This window comes from Bombyx mori, chromosome 25, assembly GCF_030269925.1.
Source record: "Bombyx mori chromosome 25, ASM3026992v2".
NCBI lineage: Eukaryota > Metazoa > Arthropoda > Insecta > Lepidoptera > Bombycidae > Bombyx > Bombyx mori.
The window spans coordinates 6,859,335-6,887,258 of NC_085131.1; the positions used below are offsets into that span (position 1 = coordinate 6,859,335).

Genomic DNA, 27,924 nt, shown 5'->3' on the forward strand with positions numbered 1-27,924 from the left:
TACCAACCCGTGTGGGCACAAGTCAATTTAGTCGTAATCTATATATGTATATAAAAATGAATTGCTGTTCGTTAGTTTCGCTAAAACTCGAGAACGGCTGGACACATTTGGCTAATTTTGGTCTTGAATTATTTGTGGAAGTCCAGGGAAGGTTTGAAAGGTGAGAAAATATAAAAAATCTCGGAATTATATAAAAACAAACAATTTTGTTTTTCCTTTGATGTGTACCCTTGATGTGTCTTTTATATATCGTTTGAGGCACTACGAAGTCTGCCGGGTCAGCTAGTATTAAATAAAAGTCTTTAAATTTCTTCAACAGTAAATATTTATTATAAAAATTGCTCTTATAGCCACATTTCTGTTTCTATAATATATATATATATATAATATTTTATGTTCATTCTTTGTGCCATTGTTTTACAAAATTATTCCTGTTCTTGTTATTTTCGACACAACGGCTTAAAATTATATTACAATTACATTATCGTACATTAGACAATAACAGAAACGATTTCGAACGTATCCCTCAACGGAAACATATTAACAATTCGATGTGCTTTATGAGCTCGCCCAAAATCCGTTTCACAATCATCTAACGAGAGTATTCTTTGACAATATATATTCACATTAATTTTAATTATAAACTCCTGTCATTTTTGGTAACCAATGGCAATGAGAGACCTTAATGAGGACACGTTTATTCGAAGATCCGAGTTACGTATGGGAGTGAGCGGTCGCGAAAATTTCTTTGAAAGTCGCGCGACTTCGAATCATTAGACGGAATTAGACGAAAAATTCGAACTCTTAACAATGACTGGTTGAGTTTACTATGCGACCGCGCCTCGCAGCGTGGTCTTCGCGATTTGAACGAGATCATAACTTTTGTTTTAAGGACCGCGCACGTTGCAACTGGTGCAACGATCCAATAAGACTCGTAACTTGTTAGTGAATTCAAATTTGAGAACAGTGGACGAAGTGTGTGCAAGCCTTTAATAGTATTTCAATAAAGATACAAACAAGTGCTCAACGATCGATTTTTTACAAAAATTTACAACAATAAGATTATTGAATTAGAAAAAAGGTTGACTTATTAATCTCGACAAGTCCTATTCCGGCAAATGAATATAATTTCGAGGGTCAGGCGAGTGTAACGACGAAAATGACAGGATAAGTATTTTGTACATTATATTTGCAAGCACACGGGACGAATTACATTTTTGTCGTATTGTATTCGAAAAAAAAAAAAAAATTTATAATAATAACAAAATAGAAAAACTTTTTACAAATTATTTTAAAGTTTCGAACCGACTCAATCTCTCAGGTCGAATATTAAATACGACAAAAACGCAAAATAAACATTTTTCGCTACAAACTTTTAGTACAAATTCGTGACACAGAACAGTCGCCGAAAAGTCCCTAACTTACTTAAGTAAATCTTCACAACCAACCGTGCGGACACCTTTAACAAAACAGTATGCTACAAGAAATAAAACGTATTGAGCCGATACACTTGATCAGTGCATCGCGAGTTTAGAACCCAAAATTAATAGCTAAACCTCGATGTATTCTATTAGTCTGTACTGGCGATTAAATTTTGTGACATCTTAATTATTAAAATGCAACTTTTAAAACGTGTACTTGTTGAGTGTATTGGACAGAATAGAGGTCACCTTATACAAGACGAAGTGCGGGTCGGCTTCGGGGCCCAACGGAACAGAGCTGCCGCCCGTCATACCACATCGATATCGATAAAATTATTAATTTACATAATATATTTACAAACGGCCGCGATCACCCGGCCATAATGCCCATCTCCATATAATATACTATGTACACTTAATTTAAGAACATAGAATTTTCTCTCATTAGCTACCGAATCACAATTCAAATATTTAAGTAATTGACGACTGTGGACAAACATGCGCCTGAGCACTAATGAATATCATTGAAATTTGTACTTTGTTCTATTGTAATGTCGAGCTAGGGTATGTTTGGTCCATGCGGTCCCGCTTCCACGCGGAGAGCGGCCCGCAGCTTCCGATATACAATCGAACAACTAATACGTTATCAGTCGAATTAAATTTATTAAATTATTTCATGAGTCCAGGACCTCAGGTCCGCGTGGTGCTCGATTCATTCATAGTTTCCGCGTCCGACAACCATTTATTACGAATCACAGAACCAGAACACGTTCTGATATTTCACATTTATTTTTAAATTGGTATCTTTAAAATTTTCTATCCACAGCAGAAACAACAGATTTTCAGTACATTAACAAAATTATATTGTCGACATATATTATCATGAATCGGAGAAATAATGCTATTGAATTATTAATGTTCTAAAAATAAAATAATCGGATGCCCTTCAATAAATGTTTCGTAAAAAACTTGCAAATAAATTATCGTTTTGTATATTTGTTTTATTAATTATTAGGAACTGTTTATTTAGTGTTCTATAAATAAATAGCTTCGTGAGAATGTATCGTTTGACTGAACGGCGTAAGCTTCAATAAAAAAGTGCTTAGTCTACGAGCTTAAAATGTAATAAACAGTTCATTGAAAGGCAACCGGATCACAATTTAAGATTTCAATTCCGACAGTAGTAGGAGGGTTTTAAGTACGATTCGCCACGAATTTGTCGCGATTTTTTTTTAAATTCCAAATTTCACATGCTCATACTTTCATAGTAGCGGTTGTAAGGCTTCTTTAATTGACGTACAGTACATGCCGCCATAGACGAACAGCTGATTATGAAAGTACATCACAAGTTAAGTACCAAGGAACTAACTGGCTTACATTTGTTCGTCGTTTTAAATCTACATAGTTGGAGCAGCGGCAGCGCGCAACATTGAGCCGCTTTTGTCAAACGTTCGGTACATTGTCCACACATTTACTTTAGTATTTTTGTCTTTTATTTGAAATCTTATTCGTCGAAGTGTCCTCATCATTGGCAATATTAAAATGAGCTGAGCTATGGGCAGTTTCACCGATGAGTCCACCCCGACGATTTAAGTTTCTGTCTCAACATAATCGGATTAAAATTAATTATTTTAAAGTTAACATCGTTGTTCAATGAAAATCCCAAGACAGAAATAATTTCAAACTATCACGTTTTTGTTTCAACGAAATAATAAATATACTATTCACCTAATTAATTACATAATAATTTCAACAAAATTTTAAACACCCGAGTCTCATCAAACGATAATAACGTCATCGGTTAAGTCACTAGTTTTCAGTTCGGAATCACTTAAACGAAATAAAACTATCAAAAATAACTCGGCTCGCTTTCAAGTCCAGCGTCACGTCCGAAGCTAGCACCTTCCCTTTTGCAATTACATAATACTAACTAGTGCGTGCGTGCGTGCGTCGCGTCGGCTCGGCGCCTGCAGCACAGGGCCGGCCGCTCCGCCGCCCTCAGCTCGGCGTATCACAGGCGCTCAGGGGGGCGCGGGCCACTCCTGCCCGCGCGACAACCACTAACTCGTCGGCACCAGTAGCCGCACAAAGCTGTCCTCGCTCCAGCCCCAGTCGTCGGGCCACGCGTCTTCGGGCGGGTCCAGCGCCGACCGCGACGACAGGCTCAGCACCGAGCCCCAGTCGATCGTGCGCTGCTCCTCGTCGCCGTAGCCCGAGTCTCGGTCGGGGGCGGCTGGCGCGGGAAACGGGGTGGCTCGTCCGGCGGCCGGGTCTCGCGCGCTCAGCAGCTCGCAACGACTCACGTTGCCTCCGGCGCACCCGACCGGTTCGAACGGTGCTTCTTCCACACTCTCCCTCTCCATCTCCCTTTCGATGCCTCGCAGGGTATTGCACACTAGCACGGATCGTCTCAAAGAAGGGTCCGCGGTTTGGCGTAATCTGGCCAACTTCAAAGCACACAAGTTCATCATTTTGAAACGTCTCTCGCGGTAGCAGCGTCGAGAAGCACAGCGACCGGCCGCGCGACCGTCGCAGCAGGCGCGAGCGGCAGCACCGCCCAACTCCAAGTAAGACTTGCCGTTCTCGGCACGGATGGTGTCGTGCGCTCCGCACCAGCCGCCGCACCAGCGCCTGCGACATGCGCGCCTCTCCTCCTCCTCGGTTCGCCAGCAGTCTCCGCCGCCAGCGCCGGCGGCCACGGCCTCGAGTCGCGCTATGGAGTCCTCCCAGCGCGCGACTTTGCCGCCGCCCTCGCACGGGGAGCCGGCACGCCTTTTGGCGCCGCAACCGCCGCCCGAGCCCTGCAATTGGATAAATACAACATTTTAACTTCAAGTTTTTAAAAGTAATTATCAATTAATGGAACAAAATTAATGTCAAATAAGATTATAAAACGCCACATCTAAATGGTAGTATTCACCATTTACTGTTGTATACAGAATGGAACTTTGAATCATAATACAAATTAAAAATGGATAGAGTCATTGTGCATTACTTGATATACTGCATACTCGACAATTCAATCCAAATTACAAACAATCAAAATTATTTTCGTACTTCGTGGAATAACCCCGTACCATATCAAATTTTCCTTTAGTAATATTATAAGTTTGTTTTATGAATCGTAAATAGTTCGACATTATTTATTGGGTCTATAGAAATAATGTACATCAATAACTTTTAACGTAGGCAAATTTGAAAGTAATATAAATAAATAATAAACACAAATATGAAATACTAACAAGGACAAAAAGGGAAATGTTGAAATTAAAAAAAATAGTCTTATTCCTCTACAATTTTTCCCATACACATTACCAGTTTCCGAAAGCACGCGACTGTTGTAAACAGTGCTTGTTTATGTACAATCACTTTAGGCAAACACTACTAAAGTCTCAGTTTCGTGAAATAAAACTACTAAAGATTCCGGTACTTTAAGCTTACAATTCAACCTGTTCTGATTAGATCGCTAGTAATATAAAAATGACAATGACTTATGATGAATGATCGATTTGTTTTGAACTTTAATCATTATTGTGTTCTTATAATTTAGACTAAAGAAGTTTATATTCGGTCTATAAAAAATAAGCAAAGATAAAATAGTTAATCTTTTTCTATTAACAAATCCAACACAAAGAAAATTTAATTTAAAAAGAATCTCGTAGTTTTGCTTCGACTGTATCAGTTGGTCTAGTGGCTAGTCGCGTTGACTACTGTACTAGAGCTAGTTTCGATTTACGATCGGAAACAGTACATCAGTATTCATAACACAAGAGAATACTATATTTTTTTCGTAATAAAATAAAATAAATACATTAAAGAAACATTATAATAATGTTTGTCTATCAAATGTTTTTTAGAAACCCGTAGCCAAATTGCGAAAAAAAAACTGCTGATATATTTGCACTATTAAATTTTGGAAGATTGCTGTAAATCGTGTTACGAAAGTGTATTGAAATTAAGAAATTATAAGTGTTTACGATATATTTTGAACTTTAATTGTGTGGGTTAATATCGATTTTTAAAAAATCCTCGATTTGTTGTTGTCTGGCACGCACTTGTTCGATTCATTAGTAAAGAATGGGACAACAACTATGAACTGGTTTTCTTTTTATTTTTTTCACTAAATAACAGTTTTAGATTTCAATTCGTTCTATTCGTCAATCAATCGTTACGTGAAGGACGAACAATGTAAAAATTTCTCAGATTTTGCATAGTTCAAGTTCATATGAAGAAAGATAAGAGTGCAGAACCTTAAGAATATGTGATAAGTAAGTTTGCTTACTGTAAAAATTAAAATAATGTTTTACAACTACCAACCAGTACCGATGATTTTCAAAGGATCAAGATCTATCAGTCGATGCATCTGGATTAATTGCGTCCATGCGAATATAGTTATTAAATTAACGGTCAAAAGGCTGAAAACGGTGTGTCGGCAAACAGCAGGTTCGGGTGTGGTATGTTCGGTCGAAGCCGGTACAGCGCTTTCGAAGTACCGTAATTCGCTGGTACTTTCGTCATCTATACCAAATATTTTCTACATTCTTGTTCTAAGTCTCTACTACCTAGTCTGTATGTCGATACTAACTGTAGCTTTTTATTTGTCTTTACCAAATGACAGTGTGATACAAAATTACTACTCTATCATTTCTTTGCATTCAAAAAAATGCATCGCACTGCTGATGCTGGCATATGGGCGCCGAAATGAGGTACCTGGTAGGGTGAGACCCAAGTCGGATCTCTATTATGTTCTTTCCGACCCTTCTCAGTTTTTTTTTTGGGGTACAAAGCTCTCCCGGAGCGCAACCCCTATGTTCAGGACCCAACTCAGGTATACGTTCGTGATTCCTAATGCAGTTAAGAGATTTCACCGCTACCTATGAATTCTTTGAACAAAACAGCGCAAAAAGCTTTAAGCGTTTTGTATGACCAAAATTTTAGGCATTATACAACAAATTATGTTTAATATCAAATACAAGACCATTTTAATTTATTGAGTGATTAATAAGTTTTATTTACAAAAATACTTAGTACAATTGACAATGTGTGATTGTTTTAAAGGTAACCTATTAATTGATTGGCCTCGAAAGATCTTGCACCTAAATTATACTAGATTAAGTTTCCCATAGATTAAGAGTAGATAGATTAAGCAAACTAAAAGTAGAAACACGATTTTTGGAATGTACCTAATTGCACATTGTTCTGGACAGCAGTCAAGTCGTCCGGCAATGCAAGCCCTTACAATAAAATAGTAAAGTCGACGTCCAGCAGGCGGCAGATGCCTCCGCACCTGCGCTGCAATTAACCGGCACATGCGTCTTCGAAGAACTCTATGTATGTACTTAAGAGTTGACGATTACATGTGCTATTATGTACGCTTTATAAAACACCGATTATACTATAACCATAAAATGCATAATCTGTTTTTTAGCTAACGTCAAAGTCTATAGTCTCTTATTTTTATAAGCCTAACGAGCCTAACTAAATTTCTTAAGCAACTCCAAGTACCAGGTCAGTCTTTATAACTACACAGTAAAATTATTGTATAGCGTGACGGTCACTTGACAGCGAGCTCCGTGGCGTTGCGTTGACTCAGCGACTACTCATCGTAACGCTGCAAATAATCGTTTTGCGTCACCCTTTATCACTCTATGGAAAACGTGTCGCTCCATTGTGTGCTTATTCCAGCATATTTAGTTGATTAGAGCTAGAAAACTATCAAGCATACCAGTCTCTGTATAATGCAGAACTAGATAATTCGAAGAGTCGTGCAGATATCACGCGGTGCCGTTGGCTTTAATAGTCTGTATGTAGCGGTGTCGTCGCCAGCGCTGGCGCTCATGAAAATAAATTTAGTAAATGACGTTGGCGCCCGACGTTGCCGCTCCGCGCCTTTGGAACGCGGCTTCGCGACGTTGCCGCTCCGTACGCTCTTTCTAATCTTGTCGTAAAGTTCTTTTTCTGATGCGCAGCGCGTCGCTCGTTCTCTCCGCTAGAAACTTGGAAACGTCTGACGTTTATTTTATCACAAGTCTCGAATGTGCGGCATTTTGAAAACGTTTGTACTCGAACGGGAAAATGTTTGTGCTTATTGTTCATTTCAAATAACATTTATAATGAAACTCAGTATACGTATCGAGTATGATGAGACTCACAAATGTCGAAGAATCTAATGTAGCGGTGTAATAATGGCCCCTCTCGCTCGAGATGGTAGGAAAAGTTCGGTCGGCGAGGCGAGTCGAACGGAGACTTTCTATGGCATTGTGAAGAACGAACGGGTGGCACGGCAACGATATTGCCTCACAGTAAAATACGGCACAGGCGAGTCGAGCGACGAGGGTCGCCGGGGAGAGGCGCGGGCGGGGAGGGCGTCGCGCCAGTGTGCGAGCACGTTGTGCACGTGCATACACTCACACACGCGCATCCTATAATAATATCGCGTAGCGGCCGCTTCTATCTAGCGCTACAGCTACCTACGCTCCACACCGAACAACGTTATAAAATAACTAACAAACCGTAGGGTAATAATACTCTGGATAAATTATAATTTTTTACTAACGTTAAAGGGAAAATTAACAAAAAGCTTAGTATTTTGATGTAGTATTTCGTATCTCAATATTTTCAAAATTGGTAGACATTTTATTGTTACCAAAATTACATGCACACCGCATACATCAAATGGATTTTTTTTGTTGGTAGGATACCTAGTTAAATCTTATAGATCTGAATTAGCGAAATAATTGCTCACGGATAATTTTCACGGTTATGTTTATTAAAAATAAACATTTCATTATGGAGTGGAGCAATAAATAGGTCACATGAACGTACAGAGTAACATTTTTGTGAAAGAATAAGCGCGTGTACGTCATCTGTGTGACGTCTTTTTATTTTGTTGAGTTACCTACAAGCATATAGCTTTAAATTCAACTTAATTGGTATTAATTACGTAATCCAGTATATGGCGGGCTTAAAAATAATAGTCATGGCGTAATCGAGAAATAGTTACGCACTGTCTTTTTCTTAGATAATTTACTTTAGACAGTTTCATAAATGATCGAAATAAAGTAAAAACTGTGTGAGATGTGATCAGATAAAGTGCATGTATGTATAAAACAAGGTACTGTGCTAGATTAGTCTTCTCAACAAGGCAAATTTTTTCTTCTATAATTTAGGCTAGATCAGAAGCGAAAATTTAAACTGCTTACAAGTCATGACTCGAAATCAAATGAGTTCAGCTTAAACGCAAAAAGGCAGCAGGTAATTCGAAAGAAAAAACAATAAAAACTCATTTTTCAATTGACTTCGGTTATTTTAATAATGAAAACTAAGTTTATTAGTTAAAAAATTCTGAAGGCAGAAGCAGAAGTGGCCAAACAGCGGGCGTATAGTTTATTCGCAAAGCGACGAAAGCAACCGTAGCAAGTCTGCAGGGTCACCACCCGTCTACATTATTTTAAACTAGCTGACCCGGCAGACTTCGTAGTGCCTCAGTCGATAAATAAAAGACCTAAACTTTTGTATAAAATAAACTTAAAACAAACAAAAGGAATCCGTCCGACGGGGGACACATCCGAGGAAAAATACAATTGTTATTTTTATTGAATTCCGAGCATTTTCATATTTGTCTACCTTTTAAACCTTCTCTGGGCTTCCACAAATAATTCAAGACCAAAATTAGCCAAATCGGTCCAGCCGTTCTCGAGTTTTAGCGAGACTAACGAACAGCAATTCATTTTTATATATATTTTAAATGATGTCTATGAGCTCTGATAACCAATGAACACCAGGTGGGCCGTGAGTTCAACTGTCTACGCAATAAGTAAGACATTTTCAGTACTAATACCATTTACATTTTTATTATAATATGTTTGCTAATAATTAGAAGAATGCGTATTTGAATTGTTATATCAACATTTGCATGACTATTCTATTCTATTAACAAACTTTAGTTCTTTCTCGCTCTTCAATCTGATACTCCTCTTGTGGGTTAGCTGAAAAAGGTTTATAAAAAAATATTTACCTCCCTAGGAAGTTACATAAAAATTCTATTATTATATACTATTATATTTATTGCGTAAATAAATTTGCCTGCACCCTATAGTTCTATTTTACGAAGAATGCACTCTTTAAGTATTTTGCTAAGAAACGAAGGAAATAATCATCTTTGAAGCTTTGCTAGGAAAAGGCGGCATAAGTTCAAAACAGCTAATCATAATTAGTAAGTGATGAAATGTAATAATATTGATGATATGAGACGCCTAATTTAAATGTGATCTTACGTTTCTTATTCCTACAAATTAGTACAAAGCTGGGTTTTTTTTAATTGCTTATATGAGTGTACGAGCTCACAGCCCACCTGTTTTAAGTGGTTACTGGAGCCTATAGATATCTACGACGTAAATACGTCACCCACCTTGAGATATAAGTTCTAAGATCTCAGTATAGTTACAACGGCTGCCCCACCCTTCAAACCGAAACGCATTACTGCTCCACGGCAGAAATAGGCAGGGTGGTGGTACCTACCCGTGCGGACTCACAAGAGGTCCTACCACCAGTTGTTGTTGGATGTACTTGTTAATCAAAGACGAAATAATTTAGTTACAAAAATATTAGTGTAATAGCAGCCCTGATCGGCGCACATTTCCGTGAGCGGCGCGGCGAGTGGCGAGCGGCGAGGCCGTTGGCGCATGTGTGCGTGTGTGTATCTACACACAGTACGTCTGTGTGTGCACAACCAGTCCCACATCCTGTTTGGTGGCCCGTCGCTTGCGCACCTCACCGGGCTTCTCTGCCGCGAGCTTTTTATTCGACGCCTTTGCCACTTTAAAATTTCATTTTAATCTCGTTTTTTCACTTTGATATCGTCTGATGTATTATTTTGAGATTTGTTTTTATCTCGTTTATTCATAGGAAATTTATTTGTACGCCGATACCAACTCGTATATGTAAAATTACGGTATAATTGTGTAACATTATAGTTTCAAGAGAATTTATTTTTGTCATAAATTACCATCATACGCATCAATATTCTATGTACATACGTACTTAATTTATATTTTAGTTATTTTTGAAGAAATGCTATCTGTTTCTTAGGACCGTTACAAAAAATAAATTACGAATGGTAAAAGACATGATAACTCGACAGAGAAGAAATACATAAATAACCACTCTAGTGTTATAGTAAACTTACTTATGAATGGGCATTGTTAGAGCGTAATCTATGCGTGCGTTATGCAAGTGTCAATAGCGTGAAGAATTCCGAGATGCGGACGAAAAAAATAAACCGTTGAAAGGCAAACAAAAGGAATCCCTCAGGAATGCAATCCGACACATAAAAAACGGAGGGAATTCCCGAAAGGTATTGTTTACAGAGTGCGCGGCGAGTGCAAGATGTGGCGCTATGTGTTTATTGCAGTGCGCAGTGGTGCGCGGCTCAATGCAATGAAAGGGAAAATTTTGTAGTTTTTGCCGAGAGAGATGACGCACGCTTCCCCGAACGCCGAGATCGGAATGTCGGACCAGCGCCGCGTGGCTAGCTATGTTATTTGTTCTTAGATCCGGATTTTTGGCACTAATGGTCAGACGAGCTCGTGGCTCAGGTGTTGGTAAAATGCAGCCGGTCCTCTAAGCTGGACTGTCACTTGGATATCAAATAAAAAAACTGGCATAGGTTTGACACTAAAAGTAGAATAGGTATTGCCTAAGATTCCTGTCGCTTCCAATATAATTGTCTGGTATTTATTATATCAGTTGCAGACACAGGTGAAATGTTTTAGCGAATAATATATTTTAAACTTTTGTTAGATATGCTCAATCTGATTGGCGATTTACCCTAATAAACATTTGAGTGTGAATTCCTGCTCCAATTAAGCCGCATGAGAATTGTTGTTATTTTTATAAGGAGTTATGAAAATATCAGCATTCTAAGTCGTAATCACTTAGCCTGAACATTTAATAGTCAGTCACTGAGTGAATCAAAACTTTAATACGTTTTGATGATTCCGGAAGTAATCTCAGACTAGCGAATTTAAAATTTAAACACCCTTGAAAATCAACAGATTTTCTACATAAAAATATCACTATTTTTTTGGCTTCGTCTTGTATTTTCAACACTACAATTGCAGCAATTCGTATTCTAAAGCCCATTTTAATGGCATGTTGAAAAATTACTTGTATAAAATCGTTCTTGATTTTGCATTATTATAAATAACATTTTAATCCGGGATAGTCGACATGGATTTACGGTACATAGCCGTCGCATGGCAGAGATCGACCTTAAGTGAACAGGGTGTGAAGATACGCGACGTATTTGTGAAAATAAATCAGAGAAAGCGGGCGTACGCGGGCAGATAATGACGTCACCGGCACGTATCTCGGAGAATCCCCGGAAGTGAGCGAATAAAATAAAAATGTCACGTAGCGATCAGCTGTTGGGCGGCGTGAGCGTGACGGCCGGGACCGCGCCGCACCGATACGCATAACGACGCCGCAATAAACTTATTTTTATGTTTTTCGCTCACAATGGCCGCGCGAAGGTCGAGCTATCTAAATGGGTCAATACACTCGGCGTAGTACGAGCGTCGAACACGTGCTCCCGCGTTTGTAAATAGCGAGATATCGGCCGATTGTTGCAGTGATTAATGGGGGCGCGTAATGACTCGCCGCCGCCGCCCGCGCCGCTCACTAATGTGCCCATTCATCGCTTCGACACTATTATTATTTGTCGGTCGGAGATGGTTTTGTTCGCATTCCGACAATCGATACGACGACATTAGGGCGAGCCGCGGTCAATGTCAAGGCTGCACTTGCTATGCGCCCGCCCGTTCCGCGCCGACCATACTAAATGCTAATTGCCTACCACTACCGACCCCGTGAAGGTAATTAACAAAAGAGAATTGTTCTCAGTTTCGTTCATTATATTGTCAGCTGTTACCACACCTTCTTTTGTGCTTTATTATGCACTTACACCACAACCATACCAAATCGGTCCAATTGAGAGTTTTGCATCGCATATTATTCAACATTGGACACAAGATGACAATCTTAAGCGGGCAGTCTTATTTTCGAGGATCTTAAGCTCGCTAAGTTCATTTTTGTGACGTTTACAAAGACATTTGTTAAATTTCTGGAAGGTGAAGGTGCATGAGTGCGGAGGCTCGTCTGAAATGTATGCGGGCGTCATCGAGAGGCGGCGTTAAGGGCGAGGTCACGGTTATCAATGGAGGCATCTCCATACGAGCACGTGGTGGCCGGCCACGACATCTCGCGCCCATTCACTATGAAGACGCCCCCCCGCGACGCCGCGCCCCCTTCGCCTCACCCCCGCACCCTCACGATGCATTCATGCAACAAGTTAGGCTCTGTCTTGTAAGGAGTTCCGGAAATAAGTGCATCATGTAAACTACAGCTTAACTTTTCGTATCTCAATCCGAGCCGCTACTTTTTAAGTACGGAATGAAATATGTCAACGTAACCTAATATAGAAACTCAGATCACTTTTTCAACGCTTAAAGTTACGGGTATCTCTATATCGACACCAAAATGCACAAGGCCTTTTCTAATATTATACAAAGCTCCGCATAAAACAAAACACAAACATATTTCCCGGTTTTGTGATGCCCAATTAAATATGGATGTGATTGAAAAACGCGTGTCCAGTAACGAGCGTGTACATAATTGGGGGGCGGTGGTGGGGCAGCCCAGAGTGACCCAGTTGCCGTTGCCGGGCGACCCGGGGCCGCAGCCCGGGCCACCCCCTACCTCCGCACTAAATAACCTGCCCGAAACCGACACCTTACTAAAGGTCATTCAACCATCTATAGTCACTAGCAATCACGCTTATCACTGAACAATTGGAAGAGTGCAGTGACTATAAAAAATTAAAATCTAATATCGACGAAACATACTTACGTAAAGATGAAAAGTAACAAAAGACATAACGGCGGTCATTGCTTCAAGAATTATATCTGAACATACATAATGTTTTTGTGTTACACTTCGAGAAGACTAGTTTCAACTTTCCAAAAACGAATTTAAGTAATTGTTAACGAGTTAAGTTTTTTAGAAAAGAAAAACGTACCGATGTGCAGTTTATACGCAAACAAACGATAATCTATTTTTATTCAACATGTAACTTTTTTGTTGTTATAATAGAAATCTGCGAACGAATAAACTTAATTGTTGTAAGCCGCGATCGCGGAGCTCCACCCTGAAAGTTCGGTAGGGTGAGGTAGCACCGTCTACGGTTGTATTTCTTCGAACTTGTGCTAAATTTCACTTTCTCCGAAGACGCTGTGCGTAGACTTAGAGCCACCCACTGCACCCCAGCCCTCCTGTAAACTTCGCGAAATAGTTTCAGACAGCGCCTACTTCAAACTAAGTTTCTATTCAGTCGCAACTCTGCAGTCGTATCTGATACACATAAATGTTTGGAATTTAAAACATTTGTATGTTCTTCGAGAGATTCGTTTGCTCTGTCCATTATCTCTGCAATGTCTAAGCAAACTAATACAGAAAAAAACATTTGCTAAAAAAAAAAGTAAAGTCCTTCCACTCGCAAAAACTCAGTTGCCTCCTCGCCCTCTGAAGTTATAAAATACTGAAAACAGGCGGAGCGAACCGAGCACGGGGCTCGTGACCTTATCCCCTCGTCTTAGAGTCGAGAGCGCCTCGTGTAGGAGAAGCACACTACACCGACTCGACTGAAAGACGAACACACAGCCGTGCAAGCTTTAGCGAAATGAAAGCCGACTCGCTCTTAATTCACCAGCACATAGACAGTACGTACACGGACGTCGATAGAGCCTCCCCAAACCGCCCTGCGCCCAAACACCACCCGGCATAAATAAGGGAGGCGAACTCGGGTTAACGAGAGAGTGAGCGCCTCCCTCGTGGCATTGCTACAAGGGAGAATTAAGGGGGTTGTGGCGAAGGACGAATTAAGGAGATGAGAGAGCACACGCTCTCTAGACGCGCCACCTTGCGTCGGTTAGGGAATTAGCAAAGATACCGACAGGGATCACTTCTACATGGTACCTAGAATATTTTCTAAAACATATTTTTGATGTGGTAAATTTTAAGACTTTCCAAAAAGAACACTTTTCCTAAAATGAATTTTTGTAGTATTTCAGGTGTTTTTTTTTAATTTTTTATTTCAACATAAATCGTGATTATAACCTGTTTATTTTAATAATAGTTTTCAAAAATAAATACCCGTCATTGGCATTGATAATGTTAAGATAACCAAATTGGAGAACTAATACATTTTATGACGTCACTGCTGCGTTTTCCTAGCATGTGAGCGTCGTCACATAAATTACCAGCTATATCTCTCTAGAGTTAGAGTTTGTTTTCGGTGAAATTGGTGCGGCTTCTTTGTCTTGCTGCTCCCGGAGTCACGAAATTGGTTCTTACCGCCTCCCAAATAAGGCTGAATTTAGTTAGAGTAAATGTAATGATCTGGGAGGGTGGGTATAAATTTTATGTGGAGGCAGACGGGGCGACGTCGCACGAGGGCGCCGCTGAGTCACGGCGGCGGCGGCGTCGTCAGCGGGTTCAACTCGCGGCGGGGAGGGTATCACATATTGTAAGTATCTACCGCTCACATGTCACAAAGTTTTCTCTTCATCCCCGCGAAACTTTGTTAACGTCAGCCGAGCACGTGGCCGTGGTGATATTATAAGTAATTGCGCGGGAGTTGCGTCCAAATGAAAACTTGTCCGATAAGTTTGTTTTTACTCGCTCAAATGACGGTATGTTTTATTCAATTTAATATAAAATTACTATACCAAATTCAAATTTGTACTGTAATTTACCAGAATTTGAAAGACTGGTGGTAGGACCTCCTATGAGTCCGCACGGGTAGGTACACACTACCTTGCCTATTTCTGCCGTGAAGCAGTAATGCGTTTCGGTTCGAAGGCTGGAGCAGCTGTTCTAACTATACTGAGACCTTAGAACTTATGTCTCAAGATGGGTGGCGCATTTACGTTGTAGATGTCTATGGGCTCCAGTAACCACTTAACAGGTGGGCTGTGAGCTCGTGCACCCAACTAAGCAAAAAAAAATTTGAAAGATAAGTTAGCATTGAGCTATGGCTTTCTACAGAGAATACAGATGCGACTTTATTTTTTTTCTTTTTCAAGCACAGAACTGTCGTGTTCAACAATTACGATTAATATTTTGGCATCAGAAGAAGTCGCACTTAATAATTGTGGACGATATCAGAGAGCGCGCGCAATCATTACATCGCGCCGTCACCTTGAAGGCTGATAACGCTGGTAAATCGCGATAACCGATAGGAACCATTGCACACTTGCTACACATATTCAAGGAGTAATTATTATATTAGGACTACGTTTTAACAATCATTTGTAATTATCAATATATTTCTTCGATAAACTATCACTACATTAAACAGGGTACTTCTGAATATTTCGTTCAACAATAAATGATCGATATTGCTTCGTAACTTATGAACGTTCAATTGAAAATATGATCGACATCTTCCCCTAGTTTTATTTAGAAAAAGAAACAAATTCGAGAGAACATCGTGCTTAAATACGTTATGAGTGAGTTCACGAGTTCTAAACAAAGAAGCGAATGTGAACAGCAAACACTCGAATTAGAATCTTCCCCACTAACTGATGCACCTAAAAGAAAAAAAGTCGCTGCAGACTCCAGTCCAACGTCATTTGCTCCAAAGTTAGCTTTTCAGTATGAAACAAGCATATTATGTACAAGAGTCAGAGGGGATTGTGGGGAGCGGCGGGCGGCGAGGGCTTATATAAAGACCCCTCCCCATTACGGTATGGAAACTCAGAGGTTATAAAGCGCGGGAATGAGTTTTCTCTCGAAAACTTTATGCGAATGCTCTCGCTGAGTTAGAACGACGCTGGTCTCGTTCATGAGACGAGTTTAGTTTCTTAAAGTATATTAAAAATAATCTAGGCATTGAATGATTTGTGAGCGTGATATTAAGAACGAATAGAACGTTAATTAAAATAAAAGAAAAGACAAAGGGAGACAAAACATAGATGTCGTCCGAAGTAGACATCCCAGTCATTATATTCAACAGATTTTCTTTGTTTATTGAAAATTGTTACATTTAGATTTAAGTTGTCATTTTTAAAATCCTATTTTAATAATTTTAGATTTTTTCTGTACAGCAAATGAATGTCAGTTGAATACTCTGCGTGTACAAAAGTCAGGGGTGACCCTTTTGTAACATAGTCGAAGGGCTTGCTGCGAAGGGAGCGGACAAAGAAAAACCATAGGGGCTTTCCAGCTATGAGCCCCGGTTCCGTTAGCTCATTGCCGACTGACAGATTAGGGTCTCTCTACTCTTTACAACTACGAATCAACTTTTGTATCAACTTCTAACTTTTATTTTGAATCTGCATCCATTTTCGCATTAGCGGTCAATAAATCGACGTCTAAGGTCAAGCCGGTCTGAGATGGCAGCGTGGTCTGCTGGTAATGAACGTGGTGGTGAGGGTCGGTAGCTGGTGCTTTGCCAGTACTGCTTTGCATAAGTAATGACCGGCGCCGCCCCCGCTCCGCGCCTGTAGGCCTATCGATTGAGGCGGCGCGGGGCGGGCCGCATCGCCGTAATTGTCACACTGAGCGAGCTGAATTTCGCTCTGCCCTCGCGTTATCGTCCTTACTACCCACGCATAAAATCCATTCTTCGCTGGCAACAAACTCTGATTGAATACCAAATGCTATAGTCCACTCTAAGTTTGGAGGCGGCTCGTAATAGAGCCTTCGAAGAGTCTATGACATAGCTTAATTAGACAGCCGCTCGACGGCTACGAATGGATTTTACTTGTTCGATATTTCGAAGCGAATTAAAGCGCGAATTATTCGCCGCTGATAAAAATACGAACAGCGCATACACTCCACGGAGTCGAGCCTTCGTGTTGACGTGGTGTGTTTGAACGAAATATTAGCATTTATAGTTTGCTTTGTGCAAACGAATTTGACACGAAGTCTTCTAGACGTGGTATTAGATGGATACGGTTTTAGCCATCTTGTATATTAGTTAGCGAGAGTGGTTTCTCCGATGATGCACAGTCGAGCACGCCGGTTATATGCACGCGCGACGCGAGTCTCATGCGACGAAGCGTGCAACGTCGCATCGCTTTAGCTCTTCATAGTTCTCGACCAACGTTTTTTTAGCGCACAAACAACGACGAAAGTGTAGAGAAAGTGGCGCATTGACGTCACACACACACACGCGCAGCACACGCATATGCCGTCGACGTGAGAGCGCTGCTACTCCACGCAGAAATACCTTCGTCGTTGCCAAACGCCGTTGCAACACAGCGGCTGGTCTGAGAAATACACACAGCCGTACCGGAGCGATACGTATTGCCCTCTGCCGCCACGTTCTCTTACTCAACATGCACTTCGAAAGAAAAAAAACAAGCGCATATTTTTATTCCAAGTAAACTTAGAGAAACGTGATTTTACAAATTAATTTTATGTTTGTAGGTTTGTTTATATGTATTGTAGGCGTTCTTGCGCTGATTTTCCAATTAATAAAAACATGTACTTGTTGACATTTGAGAGAACGCTTCTGATATAGGGCATTCGCGAAGCAGATGCCTTTGTTAGGTCTACTCCGCAGGCGTTGGAGCAGTTACCAATCCCCCCTCACATCTATGCTCTCGATTTATTTCTGGTGATGCTCGACAGTCTTCCAGTCACCAAAAATTCCTATACCCGAAATTGATATACTACAATCAACAATACCGGCATATAATTCACACGTTTAGGACTAGTTACAGCGAGGCTCATCCGGGATTATTTCTACGGAATTGTTAATAAAAGATAATAATTATATCAAAGTAGCTACCCTCCATAGAAGTACAAAGGTATAAGAACGGACGCTTCTTTATTTTTAATAACAACAGGTGTTGTTATTACATCTTTGGTCACGAGAGAATTATTTTTTTGTGATAAACGATAAGACAGGTTACGATGACATTAAGTACAAGACGAGAGTCGGAAGTGTATTACGATACTCACAAACACGACTCATTCATAATCTGATCACGTTGATAAATGTAGTAGTTTATAGAGGGTTTAGTTCAGCGGTTAGTCGGCTGAGGCACATGCCGCCCGCGGCGACCGATTAATTAAATCGAGTGCAAGATGAAAAGGAAAACGGCCTACTCACCGATCAGCTGATTTGTGATTGATGTGCGCGCAGCTTCCTCGCGGACCGGTTTAGGGCAGTTATCATAAAAAAAATCTCGTCTCGTTTACGACCGATCATATCACGTTTAAAACGATATCTCGATTTGTGCTTCAAGTAATTACTTCGTTTGTAAACTTTAATTTGTGAATGTCTTTTTTTTTTATTGCCCTTACGCCCACCTGATGGTGAGTGGTTACCGTCGCCCATTGACTTCAGCAATGCCAGGGGCAGAGCCAAGCCGCTGCCTACCGAAATTACCTACCGTAATTTGATATTATGCATATACAAATTTATAGTTATCGAGTTTTAAATGAAAATCATTGTCGCTTTTTCACAGCCAAAATAAAAACCCTTAAGTGGTGACGTCACGAGTTCAAGCCCACAGGGGGACTAAAGGAGATTAGGACGGGGGTTGGGCTGTATGCGGGGGTGGACCCCTCAATGTTTCGCCCTTAACACAAGAACTCGAATGATAATTTTTTTTTTACTTTATACAACATATATGATGAAAACTTTTATATCAATTAAACGTGTTACTGAAGTACTTCATTTTCATTGTTATAAGTTACATTGTTACAACAGAAGTTACTGAACAACTAATTTTAACTAGAAAACTGATCGATTGTGTATCTTTTGTGATCTAGAAAAAAATAAAAACTGTTTTCTTATACTCGTACAAAAGAAGTTTTCCACTATGATTTGAATAGTGTAGCGTACTTCCAGGAATATTGAACAATACAACGATCCCTACAGTAAATAAGTTTATTACATTCGTTATCGAGTCTTGTTCGAGAAACTCGTGGTAGCGGACTCGACGGAGAATCGTATGGGATGAGACGGTGGCAGCCCACTCGTCTCCCCACGAGAAAATATGTATGTCGAAACCCACACTCTCGCAACTACATTACTGTAATTATCCAATTATACACACACAAAAAAAAAATTAACCGTTTTTCATTAGAATAGGAAGATCTGAGGTTAATGCCACCAAAATAAAATTGTGACGAAACGATAATTACACAAACGCCTTAGTACTTTGTAAGTCATTATTTCAAATTATTTTCAATGATAAATGTTAGTAAATTTCAAACTGAGGATCGGTTTATGCTAGAGTTGATGGTGGTAAGCCTCCCTCTGTGGCTGCCTACATCCGAGAGGAACGAATAAGAATGAATTTTTAATGAACCACCCGCCGGTTGCTGCCGTTCTCTGCCTTCCGAACGCACTTAGAAGATTAGTCCCAAGAGCGTTACACTCTCCGACGATTCCCTATTTCGCTAATATTCTACTTATCTTAATAAATAAACACTCAACAAATATGTTTCGATAATTCCAGTTGAGAATAGTTAAGTTACTTTTACAGCACAATGATTATTAAATTATATTCCGATCGCACAAAATATGTATTTATATAGGTACACTTATTTTCAGTATTACGAGATCGATTCAAACTCAATACAGTTTGTTATGCAAGGACGAGCCATTCATACAAATTCTAAAACACAGGTGGCACCCAAACAAACGATCCATAAAGCAATAAAGAGATAAGGCGATGACCCCGCAAAACAATAACAATGTAAGTAGAGTTTTATAGTGTAAACAAAAAAGTGTAATAAATGTATTACGTAGGCGCGACGTCAGCGAGGGAACGGGGCGGACGTCACGGGTGCGACGTCACGACCGGAACTCCGTGTAGATGTATATTTACTGTGGCTGTGCAGTGCACGCGGGACGGGTTCAATGTCGGCCGCGACTATCTATCGGCCATCAATCACCGACACTCCCGCACCCGAGCACAGACTAGACGCATCAGTCTCAGCGCTTTGCACATTCCGACGCTCATTCGAATCCATCCAATCGAATCACTTATCGATACCAAACAAAAAAACTGCGCTTTTTGTGTACGATCTTCGGAACTCGGCACGTGATCGTTCTGTGTGTAGCGATTCTAGTAATCTACCTGTCGTAATTCATAGATATGAATCAAATCGATTGTTACGCTCGATTAGGGGTCGGATTTCATTCATAAAACGAAATATAATATTAGTGAAGCGGTTCGTTTGTACGTGAAGGCGAGCGGTGAGCGAGTGCGCGGATGCAACGGGCCGCGTCCGGGAGCAAGGCCGGCGCTGTTTACAAACTTCCGTCACGACTTACGAGCACTTGTCACTCAGGCCGGCGTTCCTCGGCCGAGACACACACGTGTCTACGCAAATAATACAGAGCCCTCGCCGTTGACATTGTCCCACTTAGACCCGACGGGGCACTCGCTGAGTTTACACTTGAGATAATATCGCCGTTACGTTCATTGTTACGGACGTTTAAGATTTTGCATAGAACTGAGTACCTACGTAGATTGTTGCCTTCAATTTGTATACTATGCACCCCAGTGTAAGCGGTGCCCTAAACGAGAGGGGCCGAGGGGTGAATGCAACGGGGTGGCAGGGCCCTCTTCGGCCGTCGTCACCCCCGGCTGCACAGTAGGCGCGTAGTAGCTGCAATAACGGAGCAGTGAAAGTGTCGCGGGACGTTTCAACCGTCAATGGGTGAAGATATACACACCCTTCACCCCTGCGTCTTGTACCTACTCAAACTTCGCCTAATAGCGATCTTCATTGTGACGTAACGCGTTCACACGTGTTTACAAATAAACAAGATGGATATGATTCAATCGCAGAACTACGGCACTGGAATGTAATTTGCAATATGAATGTCAGTTAATAACCGAAACACTCTCACATGACAGACTACGCCAGAGCATGTTACACGTACGTAAACGACGACAAGCAAAGGTAAAACGTAAATGAGCGGAACAAGTATGTCGTCATTATCTCGAGTCATGAATGAATCGGAACGTAAATTGAAATGTATCGCGTGCCATAATCCGCGCGCATTAATCTCACTCAAATGCCGATCGTTGCGTAACTCGGTACACAACAAACGGCTCAAGTTCATTGATCCACTTAATGACCGAGCTAAATGTGTCGTTGTTGTTGAATGTCAAAACATTGTTACGTAATTATCGGCGCGTTTACACGTTATGTTGCGCCGGCGTCGCCGCCTCTAGCTGCCCACTTCCGACTCGGAACCGTCATCCCGCCATGCGTCAAACTTATGATTATAGAATTACGTTTAAAACGCGCCGATATCGTTGACCGGTCGCCGTATAATAATAACATTCATTCATAAGTGATTAATGGCTTTAACCTACGAAATAGATTTGTAGCGCTATTTAATAAAGCTATTATCATAATTAGAAACACGATTTTACGCTACTTTGCCGCGCGTAGTAAATTTTTGTTTGTAAACATTGAATTTTACAAAACCAAAATCTCGTAATCTATGCTGTGACAGCTATTAAATTGTGTACAGGACTTATTCGAATATATTTGAATCATATTTTGTTTAGACGCCTTTCATATAAAGAGCGCCTTATCACAGCGCTATCGGAAGATACGGTCCGACAAATCAGGTAGTGGAAAATATCTCCACGTTCAATTGTTTTATCGTAGTAGTGGATCATACAAGCTCTGCCGGAACTGTGAACTTGACCGTCAGTAAACCGATTGCAATAAACTATTCTCTTATACAATGAGGTGAATTTACATAAATTATTGGCGGAGTCGTCTCCGGTTTTGGCGGGCGCGTCCGTGTTCAGAAATGCGGTATTGTTTTTATTAGTATAGCTTGTATGAAAATGCGAGAGAGTTCAACAACACAGATATTGTTTTATAGCAACACGTAATTGGGTCGGACAAGATTCGGAACACTCGAATATATTTGGATCAGAATCGGGAGACACTTTGCGAATGCCAAACATTTTATTATTGTCGTCGTGTTCTCGTTTCTGTTTTGATTGTGAAAGGTCTAAATTATTTCAGTATTTCACGCTATATTTTTTTTTTATTGCCCTTGTAGGCAGACGAGCATACGGCCCACCTGATGGTGAGTGGTTACCGTCGCCCATGGACTTCAGCAACGCTAGGGGCAGAGCCAAGCCACTGCCTACCGTTACTTTGAGTATTAAAGTATTACCGCTAATTTGAGTATTTTTGTATACGGTAGTATTATTTACATTGTTCAATTTAAATCACATCGGTGTGCTATTATAATATGAATTTTCCAATATCAGACATTGAAATACGATAATGTAATCCGATAAACAAAATCTGTTTGATAACGCAGGTAGATAGACGGTAAACTTATTCTTTTTATTTACCACGTACATAGGTACATTGCTTCGACAATAGCTAAAAGAATTTAGGCAGAACGCGCATAGCCTTACAAAATATATTAAATACGACACTTGTAAATATATAATCGGATAGCTATTTTTTATTTTTTTATTGCTTAGATGGGTGGACGAGATCGCAGACCACTTGGAGTTAAGTGGTTATTGGATCGCTTAGACATCTACAACGTAAATACGCCACCCATCTTGAGGTATAAGTTCTAAAGCCTATAGTTAACATATGACTTTATCATTTGTACAGAGTATCCGTTGCACCTGACATTCGTCCGCATCTATTTTTTTTTCTAAACAGGTGTTGTGACAAGGCACGACATTCACGCGACGTGTCGATGGCCTATATTATTATAATGTCTCTCAAGTTCACCGAGGCACACAATGAACATATAATTGGTCGTTAGCGTATGTCAAAACACGCCGCCGCACTTCATAATGCTTTACATAATTAGGCTCGTTTGCATAAAAGCGATTATTATGCGTGTCTTCACCGATATGCGGCGCTATGGCTAATTCATTCATTTGTTTACGAGTGTACTATTGCTTTTACTCCACGTGGTCGATTGTTTACGTCGCGAACGCGAATTTAACGGCAAACATGTAATAAAAAATGTTATTATTACGTGATGTGATTATTGGTTGTGGCGCGCGAGACCGACGGCAACATCTCGGCGTTTCTCGAAGTGTGTTTTTGTAGTTTTATTAATAACAAAACACGACCGTAGCAATGCGATTACAATCCGTCACTAGCAACTAGCAAGCGAATCCCCCGTAAAACGGAAAATAAACAAAGTCGACCTTGTTTCATACATAAATTGCCTTATCATTATGATTCGAACATTATTTTTGTATAACGCGAACTTTTTTTTTATGTTAAGACAGCCAAGTATTAGATTATTCATTACAGAGGTTAATAACACCGTTACTATGTTGTTTCAAAGTAATTTACTTTTACTATTTATTCAATGATAATGGCATGAATTGTATACAAGCATCGTAGCATGTGTTTCCTGCACTTCTTACAATGACCACGCTAATCTTGAAACTACTGTTCTATATGGTATACCTAATAATTGATTTCCTAAATACGAACACTGTTCGCGGTGTTGATTATACACGTAACTCTTACAGTAGCAAAGTAAACTGGAAGCTTAAAGCTGAGTAAAAATACATACTTTTAACAAGGCCGTAAACCTTAAAACTTCTCTGTTCATTAAATAGTATGTAAAGTAAAATTAATTCTCAATAACTTATCGTTAACTTGACTTTAAATGTAAGTTAAGCTATTTATACACAATCTAAATGCTATAATTAAAGTTGGCTCAATCAAAATTCATTTTAAGGACATAAAAAATTGTGTTTGCGTACTACCAATACCAATAGGATTTTTATTTCAGACTATACGTTGATGGGTTGTTACTATTTCTTAAACTCATTTCGATAATAAAGACAATGTGCGTCTCACACACAGTGTGCTTTTGCAATTGTACTTAATCAAGGAGTACAAAGGTTTAAAATCCTGTAACCGTAAATCTACTTATGTCATTTTAATACGTATTTAAAAACGTGTTAGACGTAACATTGAGTATATTCTAAAAAGAAAACAGCTTAAAACATCGCAAAACTTAAAACTACGGTAAGTTGAAGAGAATCTGTTTTCGTTGTATATATTTGAAGTGCGATAGTTTGCGAATAGTTCCTTGGGGGTGCACGTGACTGCAACAAGTTCCGCTGCACCCTGTTCCACCCCCACCCGCGGGGATAGGCCTACGGTTTACAAACATCCTCACTTTGCATACAAACTTTGAACACGTGGTTTCGGGTGAGGCTTCGTGATAGCGACGAAGCTTTTAAAGTTTGTCTCATTTTTATTTTCAGCTGTTCCGAAGGCGGCTGTTTTCGGGTGTTCAAGAAAAATTGCTGTAGATGGATAGACTAATTCACGGTCTATTTAAGTGTTAAGTGATTATCAATTTATTCGATACATAGATAGATCAGTTGTTTCGAAGGCGGTTGTTTTTGGATGTTCAAGAAAAAATGCTGTAGATGGATAGACTAATTCACGGTCTATTTAAGTGACTACCAATTTATTAGATACATTAGGTAGGTAAGGCGGGAAGTCGTTGGATGCGGAAGGCGGAGGACCGCATTATGTGGAAGGCATTGGGGAAGGCCTATGTCCAGCAGTGGGCAGATAAAAGCTGATGATGATGATGATGATGATGATTAGGTAGATATGTAGATGTCGAGTGAAACTCCCACTCTGGGACATTAAGTCGAAGACTGAACCCAATCATTAGTACTGGTTGTTAGTACCGATCATCTCCCTATTCAGAATTCTCTCCCTAATTATAATACTAGTTGGGTAAGTTCTATATGAATACTGGACCAAGATTTTGGGATGTCAATACAGGAATAATCTCATTTCTCGATAGACACACCGATAAGTGTTGAGGCGCTGACGTAAAAATTAGTTACTTTTACAGAATATATATTGCTACTTAAATGTTTTAATAAAATCTAAATATGTATAATTCTGCTTCTGACCGTGTGTATGTTAGTGAACTCCTTCTAAAGGCTGGGTCGTATTTGATTGTTCTTTATTGTGTGAATTTGAAAATAATTTAGATTCAGTATTGAATATTGTAATAACATTTTTTTTTAATTCATCAAAACGAACTAAATCATTACAATAACTTATTTAAAGAACTGAAATTTTCGAATTTAAGACCTTATGTTAAGTGGTTATAAATTTATAAGTGTGGTTAACGAAACTTTGTATTTTATCAAGACTTTCCCGGATTTTAAAATAGTATCCTTGATTTTTTTCTCTTATCGTACCTTGATATTATTATATTGTTTTTAAAGTACCTAATCAAAAGACTTTGATTCTCCTTTAGATATATCGATAATTAATTGGAAACTCTTATCTTTCTTTATATACGCTTAGATTTTTTGGCGTAGGCCGGGTGATGAGCGTACGACTCAACTGTTGTTAAGCGGTTACGCTGGGACATGACTTCGAAGCCCGATATGCATCGGAATCAAAATATACTAACTTAACGGGAACGCATGGTAGATTCGTGCTAGAAACAGAAAGGATGATGATAGCTTCAGGGTTGTCAACATGTATTAATACCCGTACTAAAATTAGGGTTGAGCTAGTAGGGAATTAAGTAGAATGCTATTCTTCCTAGCCTTATCCTTATCCTATCCCTATCCTTCGTAATCCTTACGACTACGACTGGACTCACTTCTAGATCTTCTAGTCGAAATTTCTCGTTATCGATAGAAATACAATGTCCGATTGGTTTAGTAGATAAAAATATTGTTTTTGTATATTGCCGTTATAATGACAACGCTCAATGTATACTGCATTCTATCAAAAGAGTACTTTTCCTAGTTTTAGCATAATTTGATTGGCGAAACATCAAGTGTAGTGTGGAATTTGTCGAGCTAGGTATATTTTCAACAGTTGCGTGACGAAGCGATAAGCGTTCTCCGTGGATCCGTGTTAACATTAGCGATTCCATGCAAGGAATAAACTAAATCTCGATAAGTTGTTCGAAGGAGGCGCAGGGGGCTGGTGCTGGGCGGGGCGCCCTAGCCGTCGCCATGGCAACGCGCCCTAACGCTTTACACGCGCTGCCTACCGGACCGCGTATTAAAACGAACAGTGATCTAACTCCTACTCAGGTTCCACTAACGATATCAGAAACAATGTTCTTAGAACAAAGATGACGTTGGAAAAGACTAAGCTTACATCAACATATTTTATTAAAAATCTAAACTTTAAATGTATCATAAAAGTCTTAAAAGGTCTGAAAATGGTTGGTTTTGTTTTAAATAGTCCGTAATAACGTAAGGAATATAGAAAGTAATGTGCGTTCGCGTTGTGTGTGGATGGCGAGCCAACTCTGCTATAATTAATGTAGAGTCGGTCGAGTCGAGCGAGCGCCAGCCTCGCAACGCAACGTTCACAAAAAACCCGCCTCGACACAAAAACACCCGCCGCCAGAGAGCGAGACGGCTGCACGCGCCAGAGCGAGACGGGCATAACGTACTTATTTCTCTGACGAGTCTCGCTTGCCTCGAGCCTCGAACGTCGTGCAGTTATCGAGATTCCGAATACCGCGCTTTGATTTAAAACTCCGTCGAATGCGCCCTTCTATCTATCACATGGCATTTGACAGGTCGCCGGAAACGAGCCCAACTGTCAGATTCAAAAAAGGCGCGCTCACAGTTTCCGAATATTTTTTGAGGAAAATATAGAAAATATTCACGATTTATAATTAAATATGCGAACGGTAGCACGTTTACGAATTTTGCACGTTGCCTAAATCTAACGATACGGAAGAAAAGAATATACCTACTCGTTGTTTCTGTACGATTTGTTTTGTTGTCTACTACTTATTTAAAGGCACGTCTAACAAAGAAATAAGAATATCGGTATCACCAGTGATACACGAAGAAGTAAAGTCAAATGACAAACACATTAAATGAAGTTTACTCTTTTTTAATTTAATCAAGAAGGTCTAACTGAACCTAAATATTTATTGAATCTACCTTCCATTCAATATATCAAATTGTCATTGTTTCAATCTTAAGTCGATAACATTAAACTTAATTTTTTTTTTTGAAAATGCACTCAAAAGCCAATTCTAATTTTGGCGGGCTAAATATTACTTACATAAGTAGAAATCAAATTTATTAAAAAGTTAATATAAAGAAGAGAATATTTTTATTAACAAAGTTTGAATTTATTATATAATTTGAAAATAGTTACAGAACGTTTAAGACTGATATAAATGTAGCACTAACCTGAAAATCACTCCACATTTTCATGAGGATACACCATAGTTCCGACACGAAAACATCACTCGTTCACGATCACAACTGTCAATTTGTCACAGCACGGCGTCACTAACACAAGCGTACAGAGTGGAAGCCGAGCGCTGACTGAGGCGAGCGGCGCTCCACGCTCCAAGCGACCGGCCGCCGCGGACACAACGTTCGGCCTCGGCTCGACTTCGTTTCCACTCGGCACACATCGGCGC

The 27,924-nt window shown here is 39.9% G+C and overlaps 1 protein-coding gene across 1 annotated transcript; it reads right to left on the minus strand.

Annotated features, from left to right (window-relative positions):
- Nucleotides 1–307: 307 nt before the first annotated feature.
- LOC101742777 (uncharacterized) lies at nucleotides 308–27,883 on the minus strand. Its single transcript, XM_004924431.5, has 2 exons — nucleotides 27,689–27,883; nucleotides 308–4,222 (listed from the first exon to the last, which is right to left on the minus strand). Exons 1-2 carry the CDS (start codon nucleotides 27,710–27,712, stop codon nucleotides 3,482–3,484), a joined length of 765 nt encoding a protein of 254 aa, XP_004924488.1. The 5' UTR covers nucleotides 27,713–27,883; the 3' UTR covers nucleotides 308–3,481.
- Nucleotides 27,884–27,924: the final 41 nt, after the last annotated feature.

Coding starts and splice junctions, on each gene's coding strand:
- LOC101742777 (XM_004924431.5), bottom strand. CDS start 27,712: ATGAAAATGTGGAGTGATTTTCAG. Junction 4,223..27,688: donor AAATGTGGAGTGATTTTCAG/GTTAGTGCTACA, acceptor ATCCAATTGCAG/GGCTCGGGCGGCGGTTGCGG.